At 39.5% G+C, this 15279-nt stretch overlaps 1 protein-coding gene across 1 annotated transcript in view; it reads right to left on the bottom strand.

Moving 5' to 3' along the window:
- Positions 1 to 15279, bottom strand: part of LOC134354812 (gamma-glutamyl hydrolase-like) — a 66154-nt gene continuing 50875 nt past the window's right edge. The window contains exons 6-9 of the mRNA XM_063064120.1: positions 12664 to 12770; positions 5038 to 5131; positions 3145 to 3282; positions 1 to 2288 (exon numbers count right to left, since the gene is read on the bottom strand). Coding sequence (XP_062920190.1) covers positions 2152 to 2288; positions 3145 to 3282; positions 5038 to 5131; positions 12664 to 12770 — 476 coding nt within the window. The 3' untranslated portion in view covers positions 1 to 2151. The remainder of the gene's footprint in view (positions 2289 to 3144; positions 3283 to 5037; positions 5132 to 12663; positions 12771 to 15279) is intronic.

A 15279-nucleotide genomic window follows, 5' to 3' on the forward strand; every position in this document is an offset into this window, starting at 1 on the left:
CAAAATACAATGTTTAATTTTGTTGAGCTTTATCACAGATCAAAAACACAAATTAAATTTCCAAAAGTTTTATTACACCTTGCATTACTGGAAAACAGGTTTGCAGTGTTGTGCAGTGCATAAAGAATCCTTTGATAGTCAGCAAATCATTATACTGAAGCACAATACAATTGGCAAAGACATTTACTCATTTACTTCCTACAAAGACCAAAAACCAGAAACTTACATCTGGAGGGATGTATGGAGGGAAGGAAGGCTGGGGCGGGGTTCTGAGTTGGATGATCAGCCATAATCATAATAAATGGCGGTGCAGGCTCGAAGGGCCAAATGGCCTACTCCTGGACCTATTTTCTATGTTTCTAATACTGAAATAGAAGTTTATTTGTATCCTTTTAACTGTTAAAGCTTATAATAATACCATAAGATACAGAAGCAGAAGTAGGTCATTCGGCCCATCGAGTCTGCTCTGCCATTCAGTCATGGGCTGATCCAATTTGTCCAGTCGATATAAAAAAATTCTGTATGTCACCTTACCTGGTTAATGCTATTTCACGACAAAACAATGCAGCACTTCCTGAACAAAATCTTTGGGAATTGGGCTGACAGTATTAAGAGTATGAGAGGTAACCAGGGAGGCAATTGTACAAGCTGTATGCTTTTGTTTCTCCTTTCCACACTTCTTTTACAAAACAATCTCTTGCCCTTCGATTACAATAAAAACAGAAATTCAAATTTACAAACGTAATTCAGTTAATTTTAGCCTTCATAGAAGCTTGGAAAATGTATTGATCGAATTAGTCATTTTGCAAGTGCACCCCACTAAAAATGTGGAAGGCAAAGTGCATTTTGCATTGAAATGGGATTTGTGGTAAAGGTATGTTGGGGCTTATAATTAAGAAAATGAATTTTAGTGAATTGACATACATATAATTCACCTGCAAACTTCTACAAAAGATGACAAAAAGTAGTGGATACAGCCCAGTCCAGCATGGATAAAGCCCTCCCCATCACGGAGCATAGCTACTTGGAGCACTGTTGCTGGAACAGGAAGAAGGTACAGGAGGCTCAACACCCGCACTACCAGGTTCAGGAACAGTTATTACCCCTCAACCACCAGGCTCATTGATCCAGAAGGGATAACTTCACTCACCCCATCACAGAACTGTCCCCACAACCTAGGTACTCACTTCTGGACTCTTCACCTCATGTTCTCATTATTCATTGCATATTTTATTATTATTATCATCTTTTTGTATTTGCATTATTTGTTGTCTTTCACACACTGGTGTTTTACTGTTTTGTTGGGTGCAGTCTTTCATTGATCCCTTGTATTTACTATGAATGCCCGCAAGAAAATCAACCTCAGGATTGTATATGGTGTCATATAAGTAGTTTGATAATAAATTTACTTTGAACTTTAAAATCTATCCTTTGCACAAAGACAACACAGGATAAATTGTCTTCTTCTAGCATTTCGGAATTAAACAGGAGAGATTCACATCAAAATGTCGTCATTTAGTATTAAATGTGATTCTCTACTCAGATGTGGGCTCAATTTGCGAGACTCTCTGATGTTCATTGTCTAAGGACATCAATTTATTTTTGTCAAAGTATTCTGGATGGGAAAGCCATAATGTATTCAGATACACTATTCAGTTAAAATTCTTTTAGAATCTATACAAGTACAAAATTGAGAATCTGGTTTTAAATTTAGTGTGATTTGCTAAAAGTATGAATTGGAGGAACTTCACCCTCAAGATAGTAAACATATTCCTCATGGAGCTTGTTACTTCAGAAATGCAGAAACCAGTACCGATAGTACAATGAAGCAGCGATGATGTGCTTTTGCCAATATCAACTTCTATAGCCAAAACTGTAGCCTTACCCACCAGATGATCCAAGTTAGTCAGGAAAAGTGAGCAAAAAGCAAAAATATCTCACAATATCCATTAACTTTATCCTGACAGTGTCAGTGTCCACAGAATTATACATTATTTTCTATAGGCCACAAAGTTAACATAACTATTTTTATATTAGAACTAATAGAATCAAGTGATTACATTTAAAGGATACATGGTTGGGAAGCCATACAATTTCAAATGGTTCTCCACATCTTGGCACACAGATGATTTATTTGCCAAAGCCCACTTCTTAACTGAAGGAGGGTTTATCAATTACATAAATCTGTTCAAAGCTGGAGATGTTGCCAGCATAAATTGGTGCATAGTTATAGATCAAAGCCCCCTCTTCTTCTTTTTCATTAGGAAAATGATGCCAATTCTTCTGAGCTGGAAAAGAAGGAAGTAACAATCAGATTTTAAAGCTTATGTACTGACTTACAACATTTGCAATTTTGAAGTGAATAAAGGAAATAAAAAAATGTATGAAATGGCATTGCCAGTGCCAGGAAATTACATCATGTATGTGATGAAGAGATGAATTACCAGTGAGTGCAGAAACAACCAAAGCTTGGATTTCTGCTAGTCTATGAGAAATAAATGTAAGGGTGGATTCCATATTGAGATTATCAGGCGCTATAGAAGGTAATCCAAATTATCTAAATATGGAACATAAATCAAAAGTATCAATTATAAGAGCACGCTTACAAATAATAAATGATATACAGGTAGATATACTGAAAGAGTTCATGGAAAATGGGGGATGTCTCAGAATTGGCCTGAGGAAGGGAGACAGCTAATGAGTCAGTTCAAAGAGGAAATTTCTGTTTCTAATAAACGTTATGAACTTGTGCAAGTAAGATAGATTGGGCGCAGAGGATGTTGTCATGAGGGGAATCAGAATGGATTTTAACCTGCAAGTTTTGCCCAATTTTCGTTAATCTTTACAATTAGTGCATTATCACCTTTGATGGTGGCAAACTTGATGAATCTGTTTTTAATTCCAGTCTCAGTTTTGATGAGGTAGCCTTAGTGTAACTTGAACAACTTGTGAATGCCTATGCCTCGAACAGCAGAAAGATACTAATATTACTTTTCCATTTAAAAGCTTTCTCAGGTCATGTTCAACTCCACAAATTCTCCAAAGTAGATCATCAATTTGGTTAATTGCTATAAATCATTTCCCAAATCACAAACAATTAAAACAAATCTAGTATCATAGATTAATTATGTTAAGTGGTCATACCTTCACTAACAAAAAAGTCAGCCATGTACCATGTTAGTTTGACAGCATTGCTGGTATGTGGGATGCTGATGTTTGGATTCCACTCATAAGGGTTTTTCTCTGGATGCCACTGAACTCCATAAATGGGGTAGCTGTGTGCTGCAACAATGCAAACCATTCATCATTTCCTTTATACAATCAATGAGCATAACTGTTCTATGAAATTCATTCACAGTAACTCACTGAAATCCTTACCGGAAATGTATGCTTCAACTACATACACTACATCTAAAAAGTGTTTAATTCTCTCTTTACACAAGTTCTTAAAACACATGATTCAGATCAATGAGTAAATACAGATGTTTCTCTGTGGAATGTACAAACGTTTGTAATTATCCTTCGGAGAAAGAAAAATCAATACAGAAATTACAAATTTCATTATAAAAGTTACTCCTGATTGGATTTTGCAGAGTAGGACTGGAAAAGTACTGCAATGCAAACACAAAATTGTTAAGCAGGTTTAATTCTTTCATTCTTCTCTCCTCATTAATACAATGTGCACCTGAATAGTTACTTTTCCATTCCAAAACACTGCTCTGTGGAAATTACATACAATCCATAGTTTAATCATTCTGCATGTGCGGCTCCATGCTAAATTTGTCAAGAGGTAGGAGTTGATGACACTGAAGGATTATAAAAATATTTTTAAAATAGAAATAAAGATTTTATTAAACTAGTAAAGTGTTAATGAATTAAAAGCTATAGAATTAGATTAACTTGCATTAATGAAATCTAAATCAGGTGTGCTTTTTTGTGGACTTTGGGATAAGAGACACAACTGATTAAAATCCAGGGAAGGGGTATAAATCTTTTGGTCCAGATTTGTTCTATTTCATTTGTTCATTCATTATGTGCCCTGTCATATGACATGAGCGATCATGGTCAGGATTGTTCTTGGCAGATTTTTTTCTAATGAAGTGGTTTGCCATTGCCAGTGTCTTTACAAGACAGGTGACCCCAGCCATTATCAATACCCTTCAGGATTGTCTGGCATCAGTGGTCACATAACCAGGACTTGTGGCATGTATTAGCTGCTCACTTGACCATCCACCTCCTGCTCCCATGGCTTCATGTGACCCCGATCGGTCGGACTAAAGAGGTGCTACACCTTGCCCAAGGGTGACCTGCAAACTAGCAGAGGGAAGGAGCGCCTTGCATCTCATTTGGAAGAGACTTATCTCCACCCCAACACCCAGTGTTATATTTAGACCAGTCAAATGTATTACACTAAATGTTTTGATATGCTAACCAGAACTGTAGCAATTAAACTGTATTTTTGGCTGTAAAAATAGATTATTAATGGAAATAACTGAGGTTGTCAATTAAGAATTTATATGAACTAATGTATATCAAAAATGCACGTAAAAACATAAGTATTTCACTAATCTAATTGTACGAGAGTGGTGTTTTAATCATCAGCAAAATAATGCAAGCCTAATTATTTGTATTAGAATTGAACCATGTCCATTAGCACCGTTGCATTCTTGTTAGGATATGCTGGAACACTGCTGCCGAAAATGAAAACAACATTTAAATATATAAGAAAAAAAACTTTATTTTACTGGCAGAATGGGGCAAAGACATTCTGGATACACCCAAATGTACGATCTGTGTACAGCTGGAGAATGCTCATCTCTATCACTCCCAAGCTGGCCGCTTGTTTCTCCAGTCACCTGTACCATCTGGTGGTGTCATACAAACAGAAACCTTTAGCAATAGTAACAATGGAAAGAAGAAATCACAGCAGTAGCCTATTTTCTGAAGAATGAGGAAAATTACAACACTTAGAATGGATTTAAATCAATCCAAGGAAACTCATGTGTTTATTAATTAGAACTGTTAATTTGAAAATACCTTCCATTGTAGATATAAATTCAATCTGTTGGCTGTCTGTATTAGTGGTCAAGATCTTGTAGAAGTTTTTCAAATCTTCATTCCTTTCAAATTGCTAAAATTAAATCATAAAAAAATTAATGCACGCCATCAACAAGATTTTCAATGATGTTCTGCTGATCTGGGCAAAGCAAGACACTCTAAGATGATGCAATTTCCTTCAATTCATAGTGATTGATACAGAAACCCTTGTTCACTATTCTCTGCTGAAAATTTTATTGGATGGTGTGTAATATCAAACCACAAAAACAAGGATACTTGTGAGAAACCTCACTGGAATCACTGGCCTGAACAGATTAGATATGGCAAAGTTATTTCCCATGGTAGTGGAGTCTAGGACAAGAGGGCATGACTTCAGAATTGAAGGATGTCCTTTTAGAACTGAAATGTGGAGAAATTACTTTTGTCAGAGGGTGGTAAATCTGTGGAATGTGTTGTCACAAGCAGCTGTGGAGGCCAAGTCATTGGGTGTATTTAAGGCAGAGATAAATAGGTTCTTGACTAGCAAGGGCATCAGAGGGTATGGGGTGAAAGCAGGTGAGTGGAGATGACTGGAAGAATTGGATCAGCCCATGAATGAATGCCGGAGCAGATTCGAAGGGCCAAATGGCCTACTTCTGCTCCTATATTTTATGGTATTGCACGGTCAGTTACCCGAAAGGAAGTACTAATATGAAAAACATCAATAAAACCAAAATTCCATGGTTATTTAGATACTTGCCCCCAAAGAATTTTCATTGTTTGCTGCTATTTTCTGCAAACAATTATATGGGCAGAAAATGTTCATAAAACTAACTTCCTCATAAGTTTCCCCATTTCTTACGCATTATCTCAGTGATCCAGACCATCCTAGCAATGGCCAGGATCTTCTCCAATGAGTAGCATATGCTGCAATCCAACAAAAGAAGATAAGAAAAATAGTGTTGTGCCAAAAAAGGTCCAAGTGGCACTGAACAAAGGAATGATTGGCTGGGGGGGGGAGGGTTCACTGCCATCTCTGGGGTTGCCAGTAAGTGCCTGGTGAATCTAGTGTCATGGATTGCAATGAGGGACGGATCTCAGTGATGGCTGGACAGTGATCGATAAGCCACTCTGCTGATCCAATCAAAGCAAGGCAGGTCACGTGATCCAGTTCAACAACCGAGCTTATACATCCTGATTCTTTGTGCGGCTGTTGGCAAAACACTGCAGACATGGAAATCTAAACAAAGACAGAAAATGGTGTCAAAGCTCAGATCAGCATTTATGAAGAGAGAAACAGAGCTAATATTTAAGGTTGATAATCCTGCATCAGAACAGGGAACAGTTAAAAGAATTAAAAAGGTGGAAGACAAGAAAGATCAAAGAACAGAGCTTGTTGAAAGAGGATAGAAATGGTTAGTAAATAGTACATCATGTCTGGAGCAGGTCAAAACAGGAAAAGGTGGAAAAAAAATAGGAGTACTAGATATGTGAGACACAAGGCTGGCAATCATAGATCTCTTTTGTCTCCACCAACTCTTTTAATTATTTGTAAAGACAGGGCTTTAATATATTAATTATACTGTTTTAAAATACTATTCCTTAAAAATTTTGCATCTAATTTCTTATCTTGGACATTAGAAATTTCAGTTACTGAAAAAAGAATGATAGGTATTCTTGTGTGCAGGTTTACTCGAGCTGTTGGGAGTGGTTTAAACTGATATGGCAGGGGAATGGGAACCAGTATGGTAGAGCTAAGGAGGAGTCAGCAGGTTTACAAGTAGATGATGGGTGTAACATGAACGTAAGGAAGGACAAGCCAATGATTGGGTACAAATGCAGACAGCACAAAGAGTTAAATTGCACCACAGAGGCAAAATTCAAAAGGGCGAAGAATGCAGGACAGAGATGCTGTATTTAAATATGCGTAGCATTCGGAATAAGGTGGATGAACTCGTGGCACAATGAGAGATTGGTTGGTGTGATGTTGTGGGCATCACTGAGTCATGGCTGAAAGGCGGCCACAGTTGAAAGCTTCAGCCACCTCTGCTCTGCTGTCATCCCCGCCAGTATCCTTCTCCAATCCACCTGGGCAAGATACCTTGTATTGAAAGGACAGGCAGAAAGGCAATAGTGTGGCTCTGTTGGTAAGAGATGGAATTACATCTTTAGAAAGAGGTGACAGAGGGTCAGAGAATGTTCAATCTTTGTGGGTGAAGTAAGAAACTGCAAGGGTACAAAAAACATTCTGGGAATCACATAAAAGCTTCCAAACAGTAGCCAAGATGTGGGGTTGAGATTGCAAAGGGAGCTGGAAATGGCATGTAATAGAGATAATATCACAGGTAATGGGGGACTTCAACATGCAAGGGGATTAGGAAAATCAGGTTGGTGTCAGATTGCAAGAGAGGGAATTTGTTGAATACCTACGAGATGGCTTTTTTGAATATCTTGTGCTTGAGCTTACTTGGGGAAAGGCTATCTTAGATTGGGTGTTGCGTAATAACCCAGATCTTATTAGGGAGCTTAATGTAAAGGAATCCTTAGGAGGTAGTGATCATAATATGATTGAATTCATACTGCAATTTGAGAGGGAGAAGCATAAGTTTTTTTTCAGTCCCAGATATTGGACCATTGGACAATGATGTTGGTGAGGTAGTAGTGGGGGACAAAGAAATGGCAGATGAACTTATTGAGTGCTTTGCAACAGTCTTCTCTGTGGAAGACAATAGCAGTGTGCCAGAGGTCTGCTAGTGTCAGGGATCAGGAGTGAGTGCCATTGCTATTACAAAGGGAAAAGTCCTAGGCAAGCTCAAAGGTCTTAAGGTGGATAAGTCACCTGGACCAGATGGACTACATCCCAGAGTCCTGAGGGAGGTTGCTGAAGAGATAACAGATGCATTGGTCATGATCTTTCAAGAATCACTTGATTCTGGAATGGCCCCAGAGTACTGAAAATTGAAAATATCACTCCACTCTTTAAGGGAGGAAGGCAAAAGATATGAAATTATAGGCCAGTTACCTAACCTCAGTGGCTGGGAAAGTGTTGGAGTCTATTACTAAGGATGAGGTTTTGGGGTACTTGGAGACTAATGATAAAAATAAGTTAAAGTCAGCATGGTTTCTGGGAAGGGAAATCTTGCTTGACAGATCTGTTAGAGTTCTTTGAGGAAGTAACAAGCAGGGTGGACAAAGGAGAGGCAGTGGATGTCAGTTACTTGGATTTTCAGAAGGGATTTGATAAGGTGCCACACATGAGGCTGCTTAACAAGATAAACAAGAGTTGTAAAAGAGCGCCTGAAGGCTTTATGTGTCAATGCAAGGAGCATTCGTAATAAGGTGGATGAATTGAAAGTGCAGATTGTTATTAATGATTATGATATAGTTGGGATCACAGAGACATGGCTCCAGGGTGACCAGGGATGGGAGCTCAACGTTCAGGGATATTCAATATTCAGGAGGGATAGATATGAAGGAAGGGGAGGTGGGGTGTCGTTGCTGGTTAAAGAAGAGATTAACGCAATAGAAAGGAAGGACATAAGCCGGGAAGATGTGGAATCGATATGGGTAGAGCTGCGTAACACTAAGGGGCAGAAGACGCTGGTGGGAGTTGTGTACAGGCCACCTAACAGTAGTAGTGAGGTCGGAGATGGTATTAAACAGGAAATTAGAAATGTGTGCAATAAAGGAACAGCAGTTATAATGGGTGACTTCAATCTACATGTAGACTGGGTGAACCAAATTGGTAAAGGTGCTGAGGAAGAGGATTTCTTGGAATGTATGCGGGATGGTTTTTTGAACCAACATGTCGAGGAACCAACTAGAGAGCAGGCTATTCTGGACTGGGTTTTGAGCAATGAGGAAGGGTTAATTAATGATCTTGTCGTGAGAGGCCCCTTGGGTAAGAGTGACCATTATATGGTGGAATTCTTCATTAATATGGAGAGTGAGATAGTTAATTCAGAAACAAAGGTTCTGAACTTAAAGAGGGGTAACTTTGAAGGTATGAGACGTGAATTAGCTAAGGTAGACTGGCAAATGACACTTCAAGGATTGACGGTGGATATGCAATGGCAAGCATTTAAAGGTTGCATGGATGAACTACAACAATTGTTCATCCCAGTTTGGCAAAAGAATAAATCAAGGAAGGTAGTGCACCCGTGGCTGACAACAGAAATTAGGGATAGTATCAATTCCAAAGAAGTAGCATACAAATTAGCCAGAGAAAGTGGCTCACCTGAGGACTGGGAGAAATTCAGAGTTCAGCAGAGAAGGACAAAGGGCTTAATTAGGAAGGGGAAAAAAGATTATGAGAGAAAACTGGCGGGGAACATAAAAACGGACTGTAAAAGCTTTTATAGATATGTAAAAAGGAAAAGACTGGTAAAGACAAATGTAGGTCCCCTGCAGACAGAAACAGGTGAATTGATTATGGGGAGCAAGGACATGGCAGACCAATTGAATAATTACTTTGGTTCTGTCTTCACTAAGGAGGACATAAATAATCTTCCGGAAATAGAAAGGGACAGAGGGTCCAGTGAGATGGAGGAACTGAGTGAAATACATGTTAGTAGGGAAGTGGTGTTAGGTAAATTGAAGGGATTGAAGGCAGATAAATCCCCAGGGCCAGATGGTCTGCATCCTAGAGTGCTTAAGGAAGTAGCCCAAGAAATAGTGGATGCATTAGTGATAATTTTTCAAAACTCGTTAGATTCTGGACTAGTTCCTCAGGATTGAAGGGTGGCTAATGTAACCCCACTTTTTAAAAAAGGAGGGAGAGAGAAACCGGGGAATTATAGACCGGTTAGCCTAATGTCGGTGGTGGGGAAACTGCTGGAGTCAGTTATCAAGGATGTGATAACAGCACATTTAGAAAGCGGTGAAATGATCGGACAAAGTCAGCATGGATTTTTGAAAGGAAAATCATGTCTGACGAATCTCATAGAATTTTTTGAGGATGTAACTAGTAGAGTGGATAGGGGAGAACCAGTGGATGTGGTATATTTGGATTTTCAAAAGGCTTTTGACAAGGTCCCACACAGGAGATTAGTGTGCAAACTTAAAGCACACGGTATTGGGGGTAAGGTATTGGTGTGGGTGGAGAATTGGTTAGCAGACAGGAAGCAAAGAGTGGGAATAAACAGGACCTTTTCAGAATGGCAGGCGGTGACTAGTGGGGTACCGCAAGGCTCAGTGCTGGGACCCCAGTTGTTTACAATATATATTAATGACTTGGATGAGGGAATTAAATGCAGCATCTCCAAGTTTGCGGATGACACGAAGCTGGGTGGCAGTGTTAGCAGTGAGGAGGATGCTAAGAGGATGCAGGGTGACTTGGATAGGTTGGGTGAGTGGGCAAACTCATGGCAGATGCAATTTAATGTGGATAAATGTGAAGTTATCCACTTTGGTGGCAAAAATAGGAAAACAGATTATTATCTGAATGGTGGCCGATTAGGAAAAGGGGAGGTGCAACGAGACCTGGGTGTCATTATACACCAGTCATTGAAAGTGGGCATGCAGGTACAGCAGGCGGTGAAAAAGGCAAATGGTATGCTGGCATTTATAGCGAGAGGATTCGAGTACAGGAGCAGGGAGGTACTACTGCAGTTGTACAAGGCCTTGGTGAGACCACACCTGGAGTATTGTGTGCAGTTTTGGTCCCCTAATCTGAGGAAAGACATCTTTGCCATAGAGGGAGTACAAAGAAGGTTCACCAGATTGATTCCTGGGATGGCAGGACTTTCATATGAAGAAAGACTGGATGAACTGGGCTTGTACTCGTTGGAATTTAGAAGATTGAGGGGGGATCTGATTGAAACGTATAAGATCCTAAAGGGATTGGACAGGCTAGATGCAGGAAGATTGTTCCCGATGTTGGGGAAGTCCAGAACGAGGGGTCACAGTTTGAGGATAGAGGGGAAGCCTTTTAGGACTGAGATTAGGAAAAACTTCTTCACACAGAGAGTGGTGAATCTGTGGAATTCTCTGCCACAGGAAACTGTTGAGGCCAGTTCATTGGCTATGTTTAAGAGGGAGTTAGATATGGCCCTTGTGGCTACAGGGGTCAGGGGGTATGGAAGGAAGGCTGGGGCGGCGTTTTGAGTTGGATGATCAGCCATGATCATAATAAATGGCGGTGCAGGCTCGAAGGGCCGAATGGCCTACTCCTGCACCTATTTTCTATGTTTCTAAAATCATATGGTGTTATAGGAAATATACTGGCATGGATAGAGGAATGGCTGACAGGCAGGAGGCAGCAAGTGGGAATAAAAGGGGGCCTTTTCTGATTGGCTGCCAGTGACTAGTGGTGTTCTTCAGGAGCCAGTATTGGGTCCGTTACTTTTCACATTGTTGTCAATGATTTGGAGAAATGAATTGATGGCCTTGTGGCAAAGTTTGCAGATGATATGAAGATAGGTGGAGGGGTAGGTAGTGCTGAGGAAGCAATGTGATTGCAGCAGGACTCAGTCAAATTAGAAGAATGGGGGAAAAGTGGCAGATGGAATACAGTGTTGGGAATTGTATGATAATGTATTTTGGTAAAAGAAACAATAATGCAGACTATTATCTAAATGGGTAGAAAAGTCAAACATCAGAGGTGTAGAGGTACTTAGAAGTGCTCATGCAAGACTCCCAGAAGGTTAATTTACATCTTGAGTCTGTGGTAAAGGCGGCAAATGCAATGTTGGCATTTTATTTTAAGGGGAATAGATTATAAAAGCAAAGAGATAATGCTGAGGCTTTATAAGACACTAGTCAGACCACTCTTAGAGAGTACTGTCAACAGTTTTGGGCCCCACATCTCAGAAAAGATATGTTGTTATTGGAGAGTTAGTGGAGGTTCATGAGGATGATTCTGGGAATAAAGGGGTTAACATATGAGGAATGTTTGTCAGCTTTGGGCCTGTACTCAATAGAATTTAGAAGAATGCGGGGGGGGGGGGCGATCTCATTGAAGGCTACCGATTCTTGAAAGGACTTGACAGGGTGGATACTGAGAGGATGTTTCCTATGGCACGCGTATCCAGAACTAGAGGTCACAGCCCCAAAATTGAGGGGTGATCTTTCAGAACAGAAGTAAGGAGGATTATTTTTTAGACAGAGAATAGTGGATCTGTTGAATGCTCTGCCACAGACAGCGGTAGAGGCTAAGCCCGTGGGTATATTTAAAGTGGAAGTTGATAGTTTCCTGATTGGTCAGGGCATAAAAGGATACGGTGAGAAGACAGGTGTATGGGGTTGAGTGGGATCCAGGATCAGCCATGATGGAATGGTGGAGCAGACTCGATGGGTTGAATGGACTAATTCTGCTCCTATGTCTTTATAGTCTTATGAGGAATCTTCTTAGAAGCAGTCAAGTCCCTTTAGGTTTTTTCAGCAGATCATTGTAGACAGGGTGTTTACAGATTAACTGAATTCTTTGAATATTACATTTGCAGTTTCAATTAAAACCTTGGCAATATTTTAACAACTTGAAACAAGTAATGTCTATAAACAGCACAAAACGCACCACACAAAGTAGTTTTAATGTGTGGAGAGAATCATCTGGTTACTTATACTGTGCATTAGCTTTTAGTTTATATGTCCAAGAGCTTTATGGCTGGAAGGTGCTAGTTACCGGACCTCTACAGAAAGACTCCACTTGTGGAAATTTCCAGTTAAAGGTTCTACAACCAATGCTTTCATCAAATCTTCAGGAACGTTCTTAAACATCCTACTGGTTGCTGCAGCTGAGCAAAATGAAATAAACGATTTAGAATAACATTTTTTTAAAGAGAGATATAGTGTAGAACAGGCCCTTCTGTCTCAAGGAACTACATCGCCCAACAACCCACACAAATCTTCTTATAGAGAATGCCAGAATTGAACTCTGAACTTCGATGCCTGGAGCTGTAATAATGTTGTACTAACCACTACAGCTTCTGTAATTTCAATAAATTAGAGCTATTTTTCTTTTACAGGAGTTCCTTATAAATCAGGGATATCCCTGAATGTGCACTCCAAACAGTCTTATGCTCTGGCTTTCCTATGTCTGTTCAAGGGCAGCTTTCTGATGTATGCATCAATTCCTTATTTTCTGTGGATAAGTTAGTCGTTTCCTTTCTAGCTCATTAACATTTTAATTCTATTATATGGCCTACGTTCTAAATAAAACTTTCTTTCAACTAAGTATATTCCAATATGTTGCATTTTCAACAGTGCACTTAAATCCCTTCCGCCAACAAGCTATCTTATTTGGCACCTGAAGTTTATTGTACAGAACATTCGCTTGAAATCTGCAGCATTTACAATGCTTTGCTAAGATCTAGACATAATCAATACTATGACACATAGTGGTTAAGGTAATGTTCATGCAAAGATATATTGGTAGGTCTGCACTCCATATGAGACATACAGATATATAAATATGAATCTCTGCACTTTCTTAGTGAAAATATGAGTTTGAATGGGCTAGCCAAGACTGGTTTAAATGTAACAATCCTTGTTCCCCAAAAGAAAAAAAAGAGGGGGAAAAAACCCATAGGAAACATTTACTGAATATAATTACCCCCCATTCAAGCCACAAACAATATATAATGAATAATATGATAATTAGAAGCCTTGAGGAACCAAGGTTTGTAATTGGGACCAAGGTTCACCAAAGGTAGCAAGACAGACAGACAGGCAATTATGAAGGCTCGTGCAATATTTTCATTCATTAGACAGGGCATGGAATGCAGATCAGAGAAGGCATGATAAAGGAGTAGCCACACATGGAATACTGTGCTGTTATCTGATCTTCACATCAGTGGAAGATGTGACTGTATTGGAGACAGCACAACGAATATTAACCAGAATGTTGCCTGGGATGGAACATATCGGCTATGAGGAGATACCAGATAGGCTTGATCTACTTCTTTATAACAGAGAAGGATGAGAGATGACCTGATTGTGATATGTACTCGGGGGGAAAGATCAAGGATTAACTCTATTGTCATATACATTTAAAGATACTTGGAATTTGCTGTAGATAGACAGTGAGGAAGTTTTCCCCATAGCCTAAGTAGCTACAGTCAGCAAGCATAGGTTGAAAGTACTGGGCAGGAGATTTAAAGCGAATTTGAGCAAGCCTTTTGTGTGAACCCTCTGCAGGAAGAGGTAAGTGAGGGTGATGAAGGAAGGCACTCCCAGAAGATATTAGCATTTGGACGAGCGCTTGAAACTACATGACGCAGAAGGCTCTGGGCGAAGTGTCAGGAAATGGGGTGCAGCAGTACTTGATGGCTGGTGCAGTCTCAGTGAGCCAGAGGGCCTGTTTTCATTAGTCTACAAACTTAGCAAATTCAAACAAGAAAAATTTCAAAACAAGGCTTGCTAGTTGCACTGGAGTTATAAGAAATCAAATCCCTGCACTGGCACAGATAACACTGGATGGCTTTGAAACCTGCCCAGGACAAATGGGGAGAGATCAGCAGCAGAGTCAATTGCATCTTACCTCACCTTCACACATATCAGGCTAGCTACAGTAGATTGTGCCACATTGAAAAAAATCTCACAGCCAGATATGAATTTGTAACAAAATCACTGGATTAACTCTTGATCTCATCACTGTAGCAGCTAACACCACTGTCTTGCTTATAGTTTAATGGATAGTGGGGGAAATGCTGAAAAGAGCTAATTTTTTGTCTCATGCCAAATTCAGCTGAACAAGCAAGTGGATTTGCAACTGGCAAAAATTGGACAATTACTGCATTAGACTATTAGCTTCTAACACACACTAAGTCCCTGGAGTTTATTCTTTGCCATATAGAGATCTGGTGCAGTGTTTCTTTCAAGCCATTTAATTAGGTTTTATCCCTTGCTAGAAGTAGACTGGGCGGAATGAACCATGTTAAAAAGAAATAAATGAATAACAAGAGTGATAATAAATTGTCACTACAGATATATGCATAAGAAATGGAACTAGATGAAAGATTAAAAGTACACAAGATGACAAGGAGGTGATAGCAGTGAAGAGAATCAAAGTCTCTTTGATAACAGTGAACAAAACCAAAGTCTGTTTATGGCAGTACATTTTCATACAAGGTAACATTTAATAACCACAAAGCTCTTTATTTTTCAGAAACCATTGAAGGTTGGTTGCAATGTTATGCAATTTCATAGTGCAGAAATTCTTTGTCACTTCGATCACACAAAAACGTGAAAATGTTAATGCAGCCAATTTCTTACACTTACAGATCTCACAATTTTCATTTCCAT

The sequence above is a fragment of the Mobula hypostoma genome, chromosome 1 (genome assembly GCF_963921235.1).
Source record: "Mobula hypostoma chromosome 1, sMobHyp1.1, whole genome shotgun sequence".
NCBI lineage: Eukaryota > Metazoa > Chordata > Chondrichthyes > Myliobatiformes > Myliobatidae > Mobula > Mobula hypostoma.